This window comes from Alligator mississippiensis, chromosome 9 (assembly GCF_030867095.1).
Source record: "Alligator mississippiensis isolate rAllMis1 chromosome 9, rAllMis1, whole genome shotgun sequence".
NCBI lineage: Eukaryota > Metazoa > Chordata > Crocodylia > Alligatoridae > Alligator > Alligator mississippiensis.
Window position 1 is genome coordinate 38610360 of NC_081832.1, and position 21319 is coordinate 38631678.

The 21319-nt window shown below is 50.8% G+C and overlaps 1 protein-coding gene across 1 annotated transcript in view; it reads right to left on the bottom strand.

Moving 5' to 3' along the window:
- The window catches only part of TLDC2 (TBC/LysM-associated domain containing 2), a 72673-nt gene that overhangs the window by 29803 nt on the left and 21551 nt on the right, over positions 1–21319 (bottom strand). The window contains exons 2-3 of the mRNA XM_059733330.1: positions 14436–14600; positions 7707–7862 (exon numbers count right to left, since the gene is read on the bottom strand). Coding sequence (XP_059589313.1) covers positions 7707–7862; positions 14436–14600 — 321 coding nt within the window. The remainder of the gene's footprint in view (positions 1–7706; positions 7863–14435; positions 14601–21319) is intronic.

A 21319-nucleotide genomic window follows, 5' to 3' on the forward strand; every position in this document is an offset into this window, starting at 1 on the left:
TCTTGTCCTACCTTTGTGAAATGGTAAATAACTAGGGGACAGTGACAAGATAGAGCACCCCCTCTTTCCCCCCCCCCCCCGGGGTGGCCATGATAAGGCTTTAAACTAAGATTGCCAGGGGATGGGGAAACAGTGACTAGAGCATGCCCAGGGACTAGCACAGAAGTAAGCTCCAAAGCTGGGGACACTAGGAGAGCCACTCTTACAAGAGCTGAGGGAATGATTCTCTCTGTGAGACATAACATTGAGGGTCTCAATTGGAGGACTCGGGTGCCTGTAGACTAATGCCAGGAGCATGGGGAACAAGCAGAAGGAGCTAGCCCTCCTCCTCTCCAGTGAGCATTATGATCTAGTAGGGATTATGAAGTCCTGGTGGGATTCCCCACATGATTGGAACATAGCCATTGAGGGCTATACCCTGCATAGAAGGGATCAAGTAGGGAAGAAAAGTGGAGGTGTAGCTCTGTATGTGAGGGAGCAGTACACTTCCTTGGAGGCTGACACTGGCTCCATAAAAGAGTGGTTTAAAACCCTTTGGGTCAAACTACGGGGGAGGGGAGGGCACGATTGAGAGAGACCTAACTGTTGGTGTATACTATAGACCACCAAACTAGAGGGAGGAGCTCAATCTGGAGTTCAAACTGGCAGAGGCTGTATGCACACAGGGCATGGTCATCATGAGCGACTTCAATTACCCAGACAGCTATTGGGAGGAACACTCGGCTAAGTAGGGTCGGTCGCATTGCTTCCTGACCTGTATTGAAGAGCTCTACCTGACTTGAAGTGCACGGGCCAACCAGAGGTAGCACTCTCCTAAACTTGGTCTTGGCCAAAAGAGACGATCTGGTGAGTGACTTGCATATAGAGGGTAGTCTGGGTGATAATGATCACAAAACCATCATGTTCACTGTCCATTGCAAGGCAGGCAAATCAGCTAGCAGGGTCAAAGTTTTGGACTTCATAAAAGTAAATTTCAACAGGCTCGGGTCAATAGTAGGGAAACACTCAGGGACCAGGGACCAAAGGTGGAAGGTATGCACGAAGAGTAGTCGTTCTTCAAGGACACGATCCTTGAAGCACAAAAGAAGTCCATTCCCATGCAGAGGAAAGGTAGCAGAAGGGCTGGTAAGCCCTCTTGGCTTAATTGGGATATCATGGTCCTCTTGAAAAAGAAGAAAGAGGAATACAAACAATGGAATCTTGGGATAGTCCCCAAGGAGGGCTATACAACAATGGCCCCCACTTGTAGGGAGCAGATTAGAAAAGCTAAGGTGAAGACTAAACTTAAACTAGCAACAGAAATCAAGGACAATAAGAAGTCCTTATTTAAATATGTAGGGAACAGGAGGAAAACAAATGGAAGCATGGGGCCACTGCTTAACAATTTGGGACAGCTGGTTACTGATACTCAGGAGAAAACTGAACTCCTGAATGACTACTTTGCTTCAGTATTTCACCTGACTACAGGGAAAAATCATACCAGATAAAGTTTAGAATGGGCATGGTGGGAATGAGCGCCTTCCTACTGTTGATGTTAAGCTGATGCATGATCAATTAGAAAAGCTAGATGTTTACAAGTTAGCAGGACTGGATGAACTTCATCCAAGAGTGCTGAAGGAGCTGGCTGAAGTCATCATGGGACCTCTGGAGAAACTCTTCCAAAACTTGTTGTGCTCAGGGGAGGTCCCTGAAGACTGGAAAAGGGCTAATGTTGTGCCCATCTTCAAGAAGGGGAGGAGAGAGGACCTGGGCAACTATAGAAGTTATGCTAATTGGCCTATCCCAGGGAAAATCCTGGAAAAATTCATCAAGGAGTCTGTGTGCAATACACTTGCAGAAGGTAGGATTCTGAACAACAGCCAGCATGGCTTCATCATGGGCAGGTCTTGTCTTAACCATCTCATCTCCTTCTATGACCAGGTAACTCACCACTTGGGTAAGTGAGAGGAGGTCAACATTGTATATCTAGACTTCCATAAAGAAGTCTAGATATACAATACCTTTGATCTGGTGTCTTGTGATGTTCTCACAGGAAAGTTGGAGGATTGCGGGCTTAACTGCTCAACAGTTAGGTGAGTAGGAAGCTAGCTTCTGGGTAGGGCCCAGAGAGTTCTAATTAATGCATCTGTGTCATCCTGGCAAGAAGTGGCCAGTGGTGTGTCTCGGGTCTGTGCTTGGTCCAGTTCTTTTTCATCATCTTTATCAATAATTTGGATTGGGGCGGGGGGATGAAGAGCTTACTGGCTAAGTCTGCAGACAACACCAAGTTATGGGGGAGTGTGGTCACACTTGAAAATAGGCTGCAGATACAGGCAGACCTAGACAGGCTAGCAAGCTGGGTGGATTGGAACCAGCTGAAGTTCAACTGGGGAGGAAGAAGTATTGCACCTGGGGAGGAAGAACCAGCAGCACACCTACAGGCTGGGGAACTCCCTTCTCGTCAGCACAGAGGCAGAAAAGGATCTTGGAGTCATTATTGATTCCAAAATGAACATGGGCCGCCAATGTGGGGATGCAGTCAGGAAGGCCAACTGCACCTTGTCATGCATCCACAGATGCATCGCAAGCAGGCCCAAGGAGGTAATCCTCCCCCTCTATGTGACACTGGTCAGGCCACAGCTGGAGTAGTGTGTGCAGTTCTGGGTGCCGCACTTCAGGAGGGATGTGGCCAGCATCAAGAGGGTCCAGAGGAGGGCCATTTGCATGATCAGGGGGCAGCAAGGCAGGCCCTACAAGTGGAGGCTACAGGACCTGAACCTGTTCAGCCTTCACGAGAAGTCTGAGAGGGGATCTGGTGGCCATCTACAAACTGGCCAAGGGGGACCAGCAGGCAATGGGAGAGTCCTTGTTCCCCCGAGCTCTACTGGGAGTAACAAGGAATAATGGCCATATGTTGACTGAGAGTAGGTTCAGGCTAGATATGAGGAAGCACTACTTCACAGTCAGGGCGGCTAAGATCTGGAACAACTTCCAAGGGAAGTGGTGTTCGCTCCTACCATGGGGGTCTTCAAAAGGAGGCTAGATAATCACCTAGAGGGGGTTGTTTGACCCCAGTACTCTTTCCTGCCCATGGCAGGGGTCGGACTTGATGATCTTCTCAGGTCCCTTCCGACCCTACCAACTATGACACGGAGCACTTTACACTTCTCAATCTGGGGATGAACCATCCCCAACATGCTTACAGGCTCCAAACTGTTGGTGGCGCCAAACTGACTAGTACTGAAGGGAAACAGAACGGAGTCAATCGCCATTGTGTAAGTGAGCAGATCACGTACCCAGCTTAATCTATGAGGAGGTCAAAGGGCATGACCCCAAACTGCTAGGCTAAGCACAAACTGGAACAATTCTAGTTTAGTAAAAACAGGATACTAGTATAGGAAGAGTGTGGCTATTAATAGATTGGTGTATCTGTTACTATGCATATGATGTCATACTTCGTATACAATCAAGTTGCGCGCGAAGTAGAACAACAGACAGTTTCCTCTCGGGGCAGTTGTCTGTTCAGAATGCATTCTTTAATAAATCAAGTCTTTAAACTTATGTTGTTGTTAGCCTGAGCCTCCCCTTAACGAACCCGGGGACTAGTTTTCCCCAACAGTACCATGACTGAAAAGGACCTAGGGGTAATAATAGACCATAGTATGAACACCAGCCGTCAGTGCGATACATGCCAGCGTATCATTTGCCCTGCATCGACAGATGCGTCTCAAGCAAAACCAAGGAAGTGATTCTCCCACTTTATTGAACATTGGTGAAACCGCAGCTGGAGTACTGTGCCCAGTTCTGGGTGCTGCATTTCAACAAGGACATGGAAAAGCTTGAGGAAAATCCAGAGGAGAGCCTGTATGATCAGAGACTTGCAAGGCAAGCCATATGAGGAAAAGCTGAGGGAGAGTCTCTTCAGCAGAAAAAGAAAAGGCTGAGAGGAGGCTAGATAGCAGCTTACCGCTATATCGGGGGGGGGATACATCAAGGGCTCAGTGAACAACTGCTCACCAGGGCACCCTTGGGGGAAAACCGAGAATAACGGCCACAAACTCCTGGAAGACTGTTTCAGGCTTAACACTAGAAAAAACACTTCTTCGCAGTTAGGGTGTCCAGACTGTGGAATAAACTTCCTCCAGAGGTAGTACCCTGGAAATCTTCAAGAGGAGACTGGATGGTCACCTTGCTGGGGTCACCTGACCCCAGTTGTTTTTCCTGCCTGGTGCAGGGGGGCTGGACCCAATGATCTTGCGAGGTCCCTTCCAGCCCCTAACAGTCTATGAATCTATGGCCACCCTCTAGCAGCCACGTGGCTGCTGCTGTGCTTCAGCTCCCTGAGTACCTTCTCTTTTCCTCCCTCCTACCATGCCTTGATGAAATTATTTGATGTGTAATAAGGAGACAGACCATGCTGGTCCCAATCCTGCCCCTTGAGCATTAAGTGGGGCCCTCTTGGCTCATCTGTGCCCGCAGGGCACCTATCGCCTTAAAAGCTTTTTATGGTCCCCTCCTACCCCTTCAGCCTCACAGATGTTACAGCTTAAATCAGTCCACTGTCAGGCCACCTTGGGTCTCCATGCCCTTGTTGGGGCCTCAACCTTTCTGGTCTCCACCCTATTTCTCTAGCTGGGTCCTGAAGCAAACTACAGGCCCCTTGACCCTGGGTTGCACCCCTCTCTGGCTAGGCCTCTTAGCATCTTGAGCCTTGACTCCTGGCAGAGCTCAAAATACCCATGCTGCTTGGGCACCCCTGTGGCTTGCACCCCTGCCCTCTGGCAGGCTCATGCCCTCGCATGTCATCAGGTATCCCAGTTGCCTCCTCATCTCTCCTTATAGACACATTTGGCCACAGGCTTAAACCAAAATGCAAGCCCACTGGCTACAACCAAAACTATCCCCAACACTAGGTCCAAACCTAAATACCAGTTCACTGGCTGTGCAACAGAACTCCCCCCCCCCATACTGGGTCATATTCCCCTGCAAGCCATCACATCCTTGCTTGTAGTTCCCAAGGCAGCTCAGGGACAAGCCCACCCCTCACCTACAGTTCTTCTTCCTACTGCCTGTAGAGCCAGACTGATTGTCTGGTCTCAGGCACTGGCTTTATGTGCCTCCTAAGTCCAGCCCATTCCAGTCAAGTGACTCTACAGTCCCACACAGGTGTTCTCATTCTGGGACTGATGACCAGCCTGCTTTCCCTGCTACCCCTGAGCTCAGCTGTCTGCAGCCCTTTGTTTCTAGGCTGTTCCAGGGCAGGCACAGTTTATTGCTCTTTCCATGTTTCCTGGGGGAGTTACTCCCCCCAGAGTAATTCTGTGTCTTCAAGTTGGCCTGTTCACTAGCAGTTAGCCTCCTGCAGCTTCCTCTTGAAGTGACAGGAGCCCTCTGGCTCCCTGTGACAGGGACATAAAATGAAATGATTAGGAGCTAGGTTTAAAGTAAACAAAAGTTCTTTTTCACATGGCACATAACTAGCTTGTGGAATCATTGTCACAAGATGCAGAGGCTGAAAGTTTAAGCACATTCTAAAGAGAATTTGCATGGAGAAACTCATGCAGCAGACATTCATCAGGGGATATTAAGCTCAACAGTTAGGATTGGAATCTCCATATTATAGCTTCCTAGACCTCTGAATGCTGGAAGCTTGTAAGGGAACAGGGGTAGGGACAGATCAGTTTGGATACATCTACATGTATACTCTTTCCCTTAGCTTCCACTATCTGGTCCTGTAAGAAACAAGATACTGGGCTAAATGGATCTGTGGTCTAGTATGGCAGTTCCCAGGGCAGAGGGAGAGTGAGATTAAGTCCTGGATGCTCTGGTGCAGGTAGGCTGATAACATCATTATCATACGTAAGATAGGGCTGGGCAAATACTTGAAATAAAAGAATGCAATTTCAATCCACTTGTTACTAGTGACTCATTCATGTCAAACTTGGCAAATTATTTGAGCCAAATAAAAAGAAATTGCTTTTTCAGGCTAGATTCAGAGAGGACTTAGGCACTATTAACTAAATGTAGGCAGAGGTAGTGCCCTCCTGACCCTACACAGTGCTTAGGATGCTTAGAAGGACTGTAGAAAACTCATGTGTGAACTTTGTCTGCCAGGTTCACAGGACAGATCTGAATCAAGGGCTCTCTCACTGTGATGACTTCTCACCAAGAGCTCTCGCATATCCCTGGGCTGCTAGTTAGGGTTAGCTGAAGGCAGAAACTCTCTGAGAGAAGCTTGAATTCCAGGCCTCTGAGGCTGTTCTGCTTTGTATAATAACTGTGTTCACTGGCCAGAGAAAAAGTTTCTAGCCTGATGAATAATGGCAATCACCTGGGATCTAGTGCTTGCTCCAGTGAATTGTTAATTAATTTAAGGAAAGTGAAACAGTTTGTCTCATCACAGAATAGGAGATCATAGGTTGAACCGGTTCTCAGAATGAGTCAGAATAGTACTTAAACCCATGCTTCCCACATCCCAGAGGAAAGTCTGGCACAGCAAGCTATAGAGAGAATACTGCTGCTGCTTTGCTGGTTGTGTGAATGTTGCCTCGCTCTCCCTATGACTCCAGCTGGTCTCCTTTATGCTTTTAATAAAAATGCCCTAAAATGAAACAGTTTGGGGGGAGTTGCTACAAAATTTGATATATTTGGGATTTGGGTTGACCTGAGATGATTTTTTTGTTCTAATGTAAACTTTTCATTTACATTCTAACTTACCATGTCTAAATACCAGGTTGTATTTCAGCTGACCAAAATAAAGGCTGGTTTCTTCTGAATAGGCTGTCTCTAGTGGCTGCTACATCTGTTGACCTCATAGGCACCAGAGGTCTGAAGGAGTGAATCCAAAAAGGGAATCGGGATCTAGAAAGCTGAGTGCAGATCATTATGCAGTGCATGGGGAGAGGTCAGCACCTCAGAATGAGATCTGAAATAGCCAGCCCTCTTGGGCATAGAGTTGCCTCTCCAGGAACATGGAACTGAATGGGGCCTGCCAACAACCAGCCCAACTCAGTTCACAGGCATGCTCCAGATCTAGGTTATCAGATTGAGACAGTCCTGAGTGCCCACTCTTTAAGTCCTCAGTCTAAGCATGCCTAAGATTGGGGGCTCAGGATGAGGCCAGGGCACCCTCACTGGCAAGCTACCCACTCTGGAACCCATCAGTGGATGCAGCAGGCACAGTGTACTCAGCATTATCCTCCCTAATGTTCCATATTTTGGTATAGATAAGTCCATAGAGATCATGCAAATTTTCCCCATGTTGCTAACAGTGTCAGGAAAAGTTTTACAGCACTGCTGTTAGTACAGTTTCCATGGATTATACCAAACAAACCCCAGCTTTCAAGACCATAAGCTCTCTCCCTAATCACTTTGACAAAGTCATAAATGAGCTAATCTCCCCCAGGCCTGATAGATTGGGCAGGAGATTGACTGCTGGTAGTGACGTGTGTGGTTTTCCCACTCTATAGAAAGGGGGAAAATTCAGCAATGGGATTCTCCCAGGAGGGAGTCTTAGAAGAAGAACAGAACCTCAGGCTACCCTGTCACAGAAATGGTCTCTACTTGCCAGGCTGCAGCACTGCTGGTTAGTGCCTAGGTAGGACCTGGGATTTGGCTGCCCTTTAACACCTGGCAATTAGACTCATATGAGGAAGCCCAGCTCAGAGGGCAGCATGTGAATCAATCTGGCACAGCTAGTAACCAAAGAAGAGAGGTCCTGGTTTTACCTGACCATTAGTATCTCTGATGACAAGCAGCACAGGACAGCTCAGGCTGGTCATGCTTCGGTACAAGGTCTTCAAACTAAAGCCATTTCTTGCTGTGCAGTACAGCAGGCTCCAGGGATGTCCAGTGGTCATTCTGGGAGGGAGATGAGGTGCCAGCTGGGAACAAATATAGATGGTCAGTCCCTATCAGGTTCCCTAGCCCCTCCCCAACCTCCTGAAGGAAACCTTTGCATCAGTAACCCTCATACCTTCCCTTACCAGCTGCTCTTCAGGTTCTTCTGAAAGGTGTCTGTTTGTGGTCTACATCAGTGTTTTTCAACCCACGGGTCACAACCCAAAAGTGGATTGGAAGAATAAATAAAAGGGTCGCAAACAATCATGGAAAAACGTGGAAAATCAAGGATTTTCTCCTTTAAAGGAGAAAAATGTGGGAAACCATGTGTTTCTGTGTGCAGGCTAGCAGAATTCCAGCCTGCAAGGGGCTGCTTGGGGCTGAGGGAAGCAGAAGGAGGGTGACCGGAAGCAGGGGGTGCCACATGCACGTATGCGTGCACACATGCATGTGGCAGCCAGATGGCCTGGAGAGCAGCTTCCGCAGCTCCCTGAAGGTAAGTCTGTGGGGCAGAGGGGGGCATAGACGATGTGTCGGGGGGCCACAGACAATGCACTGGTAGGGGCATGTGCCCCCTGCAGATTTGTGCACCCACAGCGGGCATAGGGCTGTAGCCTGGCTGGACCTGCACAGGCAGGAGCTGCCTCTGTGGCCCGGAAGATGGGACTTGGAGCAGGGCATCAAGACTTGTTGGTGCTGCTACAGCCACCAGGACCCCTGTGCCAGCCATGCCACCAGCAGTATGAGGAGTAACAGATGGAAGCGGGAGCGCGCTGCCTTCACCTCCTCCTGCCACCACTGTACACCTCGGGCCACAGCTCTAGCCTGAAGAGGAGGTGGGGTGATGGACAGAGTGGGTGGCCGGAAGGGAGTAGCAGTGACCAGACCATGGTTGGCAGGGTAGAGCTGCAGCCCAGTGTGCAAGCAGCTGGTGGTGGGAGGAGATGAGGCAGCCTGTTCTTCCCATCCGTTACTTCTATTGTTGGCAGTGCGGCTGGTGCAGGGGTCCCAGCAGCCCTGGCGGCAGCAGCAGCAAGTCTTAATGCCTGGATTTGGGTCCTATTCACTGGGCCACAGAGGCAGCTCCTGCCTGTGCTGGTCTGGCCAGGCTGCAGCCCCATGCCCACTGTGGACCCCCCCAACCGACCCCACGCTCCCACCCCCTTCCGTTCACACTGGGGGTCTGGGGGCAGGAGGCAGTGGGTCAAGAGTGAGGGGCACCATCAGGGCCAGGCGGCTGTGAGTTGAGAGTGAAGGCACCAGCAATTTGCACTGTGAAAATTGTACAATGATGAATGTCACTTGGGAGTAATGAAGGGTCACATGTTGATAGTACTGTTAATGTTTTCCTGTTGATGTTTATTTCTGTCTATAAAATTAAGACCATTGAGCTGCTTTAAATTGTAGTGTGTAATAAGTATTTTGGGGCCAAGATACTTGTGTGTTTTCTACTTAAACTATTTACTGGGTCAGGATTGGCCACTGATGTTTACAAATGGGCCAATGGCCCCAAGGTCTGGAACAGCCTGCCACCGGAGGTGGTTCAAACGCCTACATTGAACACCTTCAAGAGCAAACTGGATGCTTATCTTGCTGGGATCCTATGACCCCAGCTGACTTCCTGCCCTTTGGGCAGGGGGCTGGACTCAATGATCTTCTGAGGTCCCTTCCAGCCCTAATGTCTATGAAATCTATGGTACAAAAAAGGTTGAGAATCATCAGTCTACATGACACCTAGGGACCACCTCATCCCACTTACCTGCCAGCTCCACGATACTGTCTCCCAGGTTCTCCTCCCCATACAAGGAGATCCTGGGGTTCTGCATGAAATGGCCTTTACAATGTACCCTCACTCTAGGGAGACAGCATCCAGGGAAGGGGAGCCACTAAAGTGCTCCCCTCCTCATGCTTCCCTTTTTGTTTTTAAAGTGAACATATGTGATATTAGAGACATGACAAGTAGGCTCATCGGGGGGAGGGGAAGATGAGGGCGGGGGAAGCTGTGGACCACCAAACCATGTGGCACCCACAAGGACAGCCCAGCCTGAAGAAAGAGAGCATTGGGAACCTGAAAGCCATGGGGAGGCCAGCACTACGGCACAGGCAAGAAACGAGAAGGTAAGAAACAATGGGCCCCTTGGGACTCGGAGCGGGGGGGCAGCAAAGGCACCAGTCGCAGGGCTCAAGTGCCTATATACTAATGCTAGGCGCATGGGAAACAAGCAGGATGAACTAGCGCTCCTGCTTGCACTAAACACCTATGACTTAGTGGGGCTAACAGAAACCTGGTGGGATTCATCCCACGACTGGGCAGTACATATTGAGGGCTATAGATTGTACAGAAAGGACAGGGTGGGGAAGAAAGGGGGAGGGGTTGCGCTATATGTCAGTGAGCAATATACATCAACCCTCATCAAGACAGAATCCAAGGATGAGGAAGTAGAAGGATTGTGGGTTAGGCTACATGGGGGGCAAGGAGAAAGGGATTTGGTGGTAGGGGTCTGCTACAGACCCCCACACCAAGGGGAAGAAATAGATGCGGGGCTCCTGAGGCAACTCTCGGAGACCATAAAAGCTAAAGAGGCGGTAGTCATGGGGGACCTAAACTACCCAGACATCTGCTGGGAGTCACAGACAGCAAAGTCCCATCACTCACGCAGGTTTCTAACCTGTGTACAGGACCTCCACCTGACACAGGAGGTGCACGGTCCCACTAGGAGGAATGCCATACTGGATCTGGTATTGGCAACGGGGGATGACATGGTAGCGGACCTCCAGATCGGTAGCCATCTGGGGGACAGTGATCACCTAATAATAGAATTCACCATAAGACGTCGAGTGGGTAAGGTAACTAGTAGGGTGAAAGTGCTAGACTTTAGGAAAGCTGATCTCAATGCACTCAGGCGATTAGTCAAGGACGCACTGCAGAGTAGGAGTTTTGAAGTGATGGGAGCCCAAGAAGGGTGGCTGTGCCTTAAGGAAATGATCCTTCGGGCACAAAGCAAGACGATCCCCGAGCGAGGCAAAAGAGGGAAAGGGGCCAGGAGGCTTCCCTGGCTGACCAGAGAAATCCAGAGCAGCCTAAGGGACAAAAGAGGAGCACATAAAAAGTGGAAACAGGGAGAGATCACCAAAGACGAATATACCTCCTCTGCTCGTGCTTGTAGGGAGGCAGTTAGATGGGCCAAAGCTACCATGGAGCTGAGGATGGCAACCCAAGTAAAAGACAAGAAGAAATTTGTTTTTTAGATATATAGGGAGTAAAAGGAAGACCCAGGGAGGAATAGGACCCCTGCTAAATGGGCAGAAACAATTGGTGATGGACAGAGGGGACAAGGCTGAACTCCTCAACGAGTTCTTTGCCTCTGTTCCTAAGTGAGGGGCACGACAAGTCTCTCACTGGGGTTGTAGAGAGGCAGCAGCAAGGCGCCAGACTTCCATGCGTAGACCCTGAGATGGTGCAGAGTCACTTGGAAGAACTGGATGCCTTTAAGTCGGCAGGCCCGGATGAGCTCCATCCGAGGGTGCTGAAGGCACTGGCCGACGTCATTGCAGAGCCACTGGTGGGAATATTTGAACGCTCGTGGCGCACGGGCCAAGTCCCAGAGGACTGGAAAAGGGCCAATGTGGTCCCCATTTTCAAGAAGAGGAGGAAGGAGGACCCGGGCAACTATAGGCCAGTCAGTCTCACCTCCATCCTTGGCAGTCTTTGAAAAAATTATCAAGGCTCACATTTGTGAGAGCCCGGCAGGGCAAATTATGCTGAGGGGAAACCAGCATGGGTTTGTGGCGGGCAGATCGTGCCTGACCAATCTAGTCTCTTTTTATGACCAGGTTACGAAACGCCTGGACACAGGAGGAGGGGTGGATGTCGTATACTTAGACTTCAGGAAGGCCTTCGATATGGTATCCCACCCCATACTGGTGAACAAGTTAAGAGGCTGTGACGTGGATAACTACACAGTCCGGTGGGTGGTGAACTGGCTAGAGGGTCGCACCCAGCGAGTCGTGGTGGATGGGTCGGTCTCGACCTGGAAGGGTGTGGGCCGTGGGGTCCCGCAGCGCTCGGTCCTTGGACCGATACTCTTTAATGTCTTCATCAGTGACTTGGACGAGGGAGTGAAATGTACTCTGTCCAAGTTTGCAGATGACACAAAGCTATGGGGAGATGTGGACACGCCGGAGGGCAGGGAACAGCTGCAGGCAGACCTGGATAGGTTGGACAAGTGGGCAGAAAACAACAGGATGCAGTTCAACAAGGAGAAATGCAAAGTGCTGCACCTAGGGAGGAAAAATGTCCAGCACACCTACAGCCTAGGGAATGACCTGCTGAGTGGCACAGAGGTAGAAAGCCCTACGAGGAGAGACTAGAGAAACTGGACCTTTTCAGCCTCCACAAGAGAAGGTTGAGAGGCGACCTTGTGGCTGCCTATAAGTTCGTCACGGGGGCACAGAAGGGAATTGGTGAGTATTTATTCACCAAGGCACCCCCGGGGGTTACAAGAAACAATGGCCACAAGCTAGCAGAGAGCAGATTTAGATTGGACATTAGGAAGAACTTCTTCACAGTTCGAGTGGCCAAGGTCTGGAACGGGCTCCCAAGGGAGGTGGTGCTCTCCCCTACCCTGGGGGTCTTCAAGAGGAGGTTAGATAGGCATCTAGCTGGGGTCATCTAGACCCAGCACTCTTTCCTGCTTATGCAGGGGGTCGGACTCAATGATCTATTGAGGTCCCTTCCGATCCTAACATCTATGAATCTATAAATAATATTAATGTAAAGAGCTGGGACTAGAGAAATATCTCCAGCAAGCAAGTTTCTATCTCTGCTAAATGAGACTTAGCGTGTTCATACTGCATGAGCTGCCATCTCAAATGTCAGCTCCTGGCAGGCCAGTCACATGAAACCCAACATGAATGTAATGTGCTCAGCCCAAATGGTCTTTGGCATGCTGGTCCCTGGAGCCCAGCCCAAATGGTCTTTGGCATGCTGGTGTGGGCCTAGGATCCATGTGGGTCCAAGACTGCACCAAAGGCATTCATACTAACCCATAGAGGGTTTACAACAGGGGTGGGCAAAATGTGGCCTGGGGACCAGATGCGGCCCGCCAGGCCATTCTATCTGGCCCTCAGGGCCCCTAAAAAATGTAGAAAATTAATATTAATCTGCCCTGGGCTGTCTGTCATGCGGCCCATGATGGCTTGCCAAAACTCAGTAAGCAGCCTTCTGCCCAAAATAATTGCTCACCCCTGGTTTACACTGATAGGCAGTCAAGATGATGATGGGGAATAGGGCTGAATAGGGCCATACAAGCAAATGGCTTTGAGGAGCAACAAACTGTAATCTGGGGCCAGGACAGAAAATGCCAGCACATAGTTTGCTGGCAGTCATCCAGACTGCATTCCATGGGGCTAGCCTGGGCAAATACTATTTGCTGAGAAGAATAGAATAGTAATGGAAATAGTGTGCAAAATATTTATTAGATGCCTGTATTAAATGAATGTTTATTATTGTTCTCTGACCAGCTGTACTGGTTGGTTCGCTCCAGAGAGTGACTGCATTAATGGACTGTGGTTCCATATTTACTCTTAAATTCACATTTGACCTTCTTCCCTTTTCCCAAGTAACAGGCTGTTCTCTCTAAGCTGCCACCCTTGCCAATCCCAGACTCTGTGTGCCAGGTTGGTCTCACTGGGTTTCAGGCTCAGTAAGAGAATCTGTGGGGCTATTCATCCTCTTGCTTATAGGTGACTGGTGCCTCTTGAGTCACGAGTGCACATGCCCCCCCAGCGACCAGGGTGCGTGGGGGTGTTTCCCCGCAGTCAACTGCACTGACCGGGGGAGGCCCCCCCGCAGCTGATCTCATTCAACAAAAAGTGGCCGTGGCACTTCCGGAAGTGGCTGTGGCCGTTTCTACTGGTGGCCCCGCTCCCCAGCCGTTGCTCGTGCACCACCTGGGAGTGCAGCTGCTTCATCTGGAGGCCCTGGCCAGCACTCATGGGGTGGGGGCACTGGCGCTCCTGCCTTCCCCCTCCCCCCCCCTCCCATTGCCTAAGTGGCGAGCGTGACCTTCAGGGGGTGCACCAGTGCTCTCAGGGGCTGCACATGCACCCCTGTGGACCCCCTATGCATCACCACTGCTCTTGGTTACATGGTCTGGTCCCCCAAAGCCACTGGAGTTAATGGAAATTCACTCTGGAACACCAAAGACCAGATGTAACCCAATGCTGGGGATGATTTCCTGTATGAAGCCCTACTTTGCAGGGGGGTGACCAGGCACTTGAATGTCATCAGGATGAAGCAGCTCTGAACCATGGAAACAAAGCTGGGAGCCCCAGGCAGGGCTAGTTGGCACACTGACACTGGAAGTCTCATAGGCCTAAGCTCCCAAGCAGGGGAGTTGGTCTGGCCAGGACACCAAGCTCCATGCTCTGTAGATTTCCAGAAAAATGGCTCAATCACCTGCTGTCATGCAGTATGGTATCTAGGGCATGGATGGGTGGCCCAGCTCCCTGCAAGGGGGAAGCTTGAGAACAGCTAAACACATAGAGTGCACCTGAGTCAGTCACAAGTACAGTTTGTGTTGGCTCTGTGGCAGCTGTGCTGAAGCTGCACTTACCTGCTGCATCTCTCCTGACTTCAAGATGCTGCTCCTTCCATTCAGCAACAACTCACTGGGCTCCTTGGGGGGTGAAGCCATCACTGCCACATCTGCTTGGCCCAATCCCTCCTGCACCGCAGTTTCAACACACTCCAGGGCCAGGTCATCCTCCAGGCAGCCAGTCTGGCAGGGAGAGCCCCACGCCAAGGGGAGAAGGAGTAAGGTACCATCGTACAAAGAGCACTACTGGCCCTTAGGGCAGGGCCAATGCACTCCTGGCACCACAACAAGGGGGATATTCTGAGGATGTAGGGACACAAGCATGGGGCAAGCTGAATGGTGAGTGTGCCACCCTTCAGGAGGAGAGAGGATTTTAAACCCACTGGACAGAGGCTGTTTTGTTTTTCAGGGGCCCAGAGCCAAAGCAGAAAGGGACAAAGGTGGCTTCAAGCCTCCTTAACACTAGGCTGCTCTTAGACATAGTCCACCCTTAGAGTAAGTTAGAGCAGGTCCAAGGCTGAGTGGCTACTCCACAGCCCTGAATACCTGAAGCATGCCTCCAGCCTCACCCTTCCTGTCACTGCCCTACACAGGAAAATGTGAGGCAGGGGTAAACAGAGCTATGAGCCAGCCCAACAAGCACCACTCCAGCAGTGCTGACACTCACCAAACCCCATGTGTCCTACCTATCTCAGACTTGGTTAGTTGCTCAGTCCTTTTTCCCTCAGACACAGGGCATCTCTAGCTTGTCTTCCCCTGGGCAGCAATGCTGTCTTTTGTCTCCCCTGTGCCAGGGGAGAAGCAGGGGCAACCTGTCCTATGCTGCGAAACCTGAAGCTGCAGGGGGCCCTGAAGTTAAGGGGACCCTTGCGCATAGGCAGCAGAAGTGGGGGAATAATGGGGCTCAGCCCTCCCCCCCCCAAACACAGGGCAACAGTAGGCATTGCCTTGGGGCAGCCTGGCCACAGGGTCCTACAGCAGTGGGGTAAGGGACACACTGAGCTATCCTGCACAGTCGAAGCCAGGATTGCAGCCAGCTCAGCGGCAGGCAGGTAAGTTTCTTTTAATCTGCTTTTTTTTTTTATTTCCATGGGCTTGGGGGGAGGACAGACCAAGACCCCCACAGTGCAGGAGAGAGTAGGTTAGGGGAAGGGTGAATCATTCACGCCTGCACTTGTCCCACTCCTTCCTGCACTGCAGGGATTGTCCCACAACCTGGCCTGGCCCCCGTTCACTGTGACAGGGGCCCCGGTCCGGCCAGGTTATTGGATAATCAAAGACTGGTGGCTCCTCCAGAGACACGGCACCAGGAAGCCAAGGGGGCGGAGGACATGTAGCCCTCTGATCTTTGCATGGGTCACAGCTGTGAGCTGGGCTTAGCTTCTGCTCCACGCCTCACCACTGCCGCTTTGAAAATGGCGGGCGCTACCATGTGCCTCACTGCCCAGCCTGCCCAGTGGTGGGATGCACATGGCAGCGCCCACTGCTTTTGAAGTGGAGGCAGTGAGGCACGGAGACATGGAGCAGAAGTTGAGCCCAGCTCGCAGAAGTGGCCCACCCTTGTTCATGCAAAGAATCTGGGGGCCATGTGCCCTCCCCACTTGGCTGCCTGGCGCCATGCTTCTGGAGGAGCCTCCAGGCTCTTCCTGGGGATGATGTGGGGTGGGGCAGGGCAGTCATGGGGGTCCTGGGGGCTCCTTCCCCTCCGGCCCAGCAGTGCAGTTGACGCTGGCCCCTCTCTGGTCCCCAGCTCTGGGCCCCTCCGGCCGCTGCGTGGCCAGGGCCAGGGTGGGGAGGCAGCCAGGGCCACAGGCAGGGCAGGTGCCATGGCCGGGAGGCAGCCAAGGCTGGCACTGCCAGTGCCGGTGCAGCTGGGAGGCTGCCAGGGCTGGGACTGGTGCAGCCAGGGCCGGGAGGCAGCTGGGGCTAGTGTGGCCAGAGCCAGGAGGCAGCCATGGCTGGTGTGGCATCTGGGGATGGCATGGCCAGGGCAGGAAGTGGCCAGGGCAGTGCAGCACTGGGCAATGCCGCTCCCCGCCTTGACCCTTTCCCTTCCCTCTCAGACTTTCCCATGGGGGGGGCATGTGTGTGCGCATGCATGCACACACACACACTCACTCCCCCCACCCCCACCATGTTGTTTTCTTCCTCTGCCTATGCCCTGCATCCAGCCACTCACCTCCGCTGGCTTCACATCCAGCCACTCGCTGGCCGCCCCCCTCCACCCCCGCTGCTGCTGCTACCGCCACCAGCTTCTTTGGGGCAGGGGGTCCCAAAACTATTTCTTTCAGGGGGCCCCAAAATATGGTGGGCCAGCCCTGGGGAGAAGTAACAGAGAGAGCCAGGAGAGAAGTGCTGCAAGACAGTGGCAAAGTCTACAAGGAGGTGAGCAGGTAAGGCCCTTTGATTTGGCTGGGAGGGGCTGGGTTTATGCATTCCCACAAATAGTGGACATGAGAAGGCTCTTCATCCCCTCAGCTCCAGCTTCTGGGAGCATCTGATTCTCTGGGATTTTGCACAGGTCAGGTCTGGTCTGCACCACAACTTACAACACTGGGCAGTGTTTCCCTTGATCAAGCAGCACTGTCTATGTGGGCTACCTCCTAAATGAAGCAGTACTAATTAACTCCCTGCCATAGTGCACATGGCCACCCTGCTGCAAGGTCAGGAGGTAGAGCATAAGGAGAAACACAGTGTGTTTGAGGATGACACTGCTTGGCACAGGAAATCTGTGGTATAGACATGGCCATAGCTGTTCTGCTGATAGCGCTGCCTAGCTGAGCCACTTCTCTGTGGGAACATGACAAACAGGCATTGATAAGAGCTATGCAATCTACCATTGCCACTGGGCAAGCTGCCAGCCATGTCCAGCCTCTAACCTTTGCAAAGCAAGTCCGTGCTGTATATCCAGTAGGGCTGTGTGAAATTTCAGGAGCCATTTTGTTTCGGAGGTGTTTCAGCGCCTGAAACACCGAATCTGAAATTAAATGGAAGGCTCCAAAACATCTCCAAAATAAAACAAAACCATCCAAAATGTTTCAGAAATGTTTCCAATGTTTCAGAATGTTTTGGAGTTACCCCCCTGGGAATAGTCTGGCACAGCCCTGCAGGACTCCTTTTAAAGTGCTGGGAGGCTGGGGTCAGGCAGGGCAGCCATGGGGTCTTCTCCTGCAGTTCCCCCTGCCAGGGCAGAGGCAGTCACAGCTAGAGGAGCTGTGGGAGAAGCTCCCATGGCTGCCCTGCCCATCCCCATCCCCAGCCTCCTGGCACTTAAAAAAAAAAATAGCCCTGCACTCACCGGCTGTAGCAGCTGAGATCAGGGCCTCTGAGGGCTCATGGTAGAGCTCCCACACACAGTGCAATGCAGTGAGGGTTAGCAGGGATCGCCCCTCAACCTGGCACTTCTGTGGCAGCTGCCCCATGGTGTGTGCTGTCTGGGGCTGAGGCTGCTGGGGCTGGGCAGTACCAGGCTCCGGCTGACAGGTGAAGCCGCCCCAACTCCCAGACAGCATGCAGCTCTCTGCCAGGCTGTGCTGCACCCACATGATGGGACAGCTGCTGTGCGGGTGCTGAGCAAGGGAGTGATCCCCACTGCCCTCCACTACCCCGTGCTGTGTGGGGGAGCTCTGCCATGAGCCCTCAGAGGCCCTGATCACCACTGCTACATCCGGTGAGTGCAAGACTTTTTTTTTTTTAAGTGCTGGGAGGCTGGGGCTGTGTGGGGGATGGGGCCAGGCAGGGCAGCCATGGGGGCTTCTCCCATGGCTCCCCCTGCTGGACCAGAGGCAGGCACAGCTGGAGAAGTCACGGGAGAACCTGCAGCTGCACAGCTGTGTCTGCCTCTCCCTGGCCAATCTGAATTTCCGAATCTTTGCTGAAACAGCATTGAAACTCTGAAACAGATTCAGCCAAATCGAAACAGAACAGTGATCCAAAACACCAAAATGAATCACTGTCCTCTGAAACAGGAAGTTCAAGGCTCACCATTCCTCTGCTGTCAACATGTAGCAATAAAACCCATTGGCAAAATGTTCCATCTTCCAGGTGGCACCCTGGTTTATATAGAACCATACTGCTCCCCCATCCAGGTCAGCTGGCAGAGACCTCTGCCATAGCACATCTACTTCTATTAGCAGTAGTAGACTGTTAACCAGAAATGGACCAGGCTTAAGGAAGATGGAACATTTTGCCAGTGGGTTTTTTAGCTACATGTTGACAGCAGAAGAATGGTGAGCCTTGAACTTCCTGAATTCAGGTTTAGGTTCTGTAGGGGACTGTGACCTAACAGTAATAGACCCTTTGGCCTTTTTGTTCCTAACCTATCTCTGTCTGCCTCTGCTCCCATCTGCTTTAGCCCCTCAGAGCCTGCTACACATCAAATTAAAGTTGGATAGAAACCAGCTATAGAGTTGTTAAAGATTTTCAGGCACTAACTTTGTAGCTGGTTGGCTCTTTTTATAGTTAGATCATTCTTTTATGGTGTGATAATTACTTTGCACATGTGGCCTATCTAAATGTATAATGCAATTAATCAGTTAATTGTGTGATAATAATTTTGCACTTGTGGCTGATCTTACTTTGCATGTGTGGCCGGTGTAAATGTATTGCTCAATTAACCATTTAATTGCCTAATATATGTGACCTATAGCAGGGGACTCAGTATCAGCTCCCCTGTGTCTACCTACCCAGCCCCTGGTATCTGTCCCTTCTGCACCAATAAAGCTCCCAGCTCCAGCCCTTTTTTTCAACATTTCATCTTACTCCTATCCCTCCACACCTTTTGTATCAGGATCTCCATATCCTTCCCTTTCTTCTCTCTCCCCCACTAAGTTCCCATCTACATACCCACATCTACTTCAGTCTACCCTGTTCCCAACCCCATGCATACCCTCCCCCTGACATAATTGGCTTCTGTCCCTACCCCCTCTGCTCCTAGCTTTCTCCCATGCATTATTACCTCCTCTCCATTCCTATGTAATTCCCTTTCTCTGTATTGCCTGTGCACCAACGTGGGGCCACGGAAAGGAAAGGAAAGGCTGGGGGCCTGCACTACAGCATTCTCCTAGCAGCAAGGAACAAAACTGCAGAGAATGTCTGGCTGTGACTGCAGCACTGGGATGGAGCATGCTTAGTAACTATGGGGAAGGCACATGTGCAGTTTGATTGGCACATCAGGGTGCTGAAAGGATGGAGTGTGCTCAGTGCAGCTGGACTATACAGAGAATTCCAATTCTAAACTCCAACTAGCTCTTTCTGAGTCTGTGTAAAACATGGAGCTTTTTCAGGGCCTTGCAAGTTGGCCAATTTGTTTATGGGAAGAAAAGCACACTCCTCACATCTATGAAGCTGCCGTGCCAAATTCCAAACCCCTCTTCCAAAACATGGAGACACTAAGAGCTTTACAATGAAGCAGCTATAAGGCTATTTTCAACACATCCACAAAAAGTGTTTTCCCTATTCTCCTTCTTTGAAAATCCTGAACCACCTTAGTTAAGAATATTGGCCTGGGGCAGACACCTGGCATGGACAATTTCAGCTTGAGCACTTACAAGTGCAACAAAATTACTGAGAACAGGGCTCTGAAATAGGGGTGTTCAATACTTTCTATCTATAGGAAGTACTAGCTGCTCTACCTATAATAAATTTAACTGAGCATCAGTAATTGGCTTTCACTTGTACTTAGGACTTTGCTTAACTGGCATGTGTCTCAGGAGTCAAAAAGGACCAATTGCTAAGGGAGTGTTAGGTGTGTAGTTTCCCGTTCATTATTGCACAAGAGCAATAATGAATTGCTCTTGTTTAGCCTTCACTGATGTAAGGTCTCTTCATAGACTTTGTGCCCTGTGGATAACAAGTCATGCAGAAACCACTGCCCAACCCTATCTTTCCCTCTCGTGGAAACTCCGCCTGATGCAGGGAGTTCCTGTCCCTACATCCTCATAGAAGGGAAAAACTGAAGGAAAAAATATGTTGAATTTACTTGAGGGAGTTAATATTTGCTTAAGCAGTGTCAGGGGCCATTTGGATCATGGGAAAGCCTAAAAGCAGTGTCAGCTGCCTTTCACTCCTTGTATCATCCTTGCCTCAGCACTTCCTTCACCACTCTGGGAAGCAGGTTTCTTTCTACATTGCATTAAATGGAAAATGCAACTCCCAAGGCAGGGCTCTCTTCCCCATGAGGCTGAAATTGCTTGCTTAATCCCAGTTCTTTATTCCCAGTTCCTTTTTCAAAGCTAATCTATACCCAATAAAAGTTTGTTATTAACGAATTACACATCCTAAACAGAGAGAATTTCATTAGCTATGCATATTTACTACTATTATTAATATGTAAAATAATATCCTGCATCAAGTACAGAGCCCTAAATGAAGGTCAGATTAGGATGGGATTATGGGGCAAAATACTTTTTGGGCTACCCCAAACTTCCTGTCGATGCTACCAGGGGACTGTCCCAAAGAATCCTGACCACAGTCCTGTCTGGCCCAAAGCACGGTTTGGCTGTGCCAGGCTGCCAAATGACAGCCCCCATGCTAAATTGGCTTGAATAAGGAACTGGCTTTTGGGCTGAGGTTATATTGGAAATCCTTTTTGGGGCACCCCACACCATGTCTCTGTGGCACTGGAGGACCTTCCTGGGCATCTTTGGCCAGGGTCTTGCCTAGCCCAAAGCACGGTTTGTGTGTGCCAGGCTGCCAACTGACAGCACCCCCATACCCACTGTACTAAGTATATGGGCTCGAATAAGGAACCAGTTTATGGTTGGAAATCTTTTTTGAGTCACCCCACATCATGCCTCTGTACCACGAGGAGACTCTCCTGGACATCTCTGACAAGAGTCTTGCCCAGCCCAAAGCACACCTTGGCCATGCCAGACTGCCAACTGACCACCCCCACTCTCTCC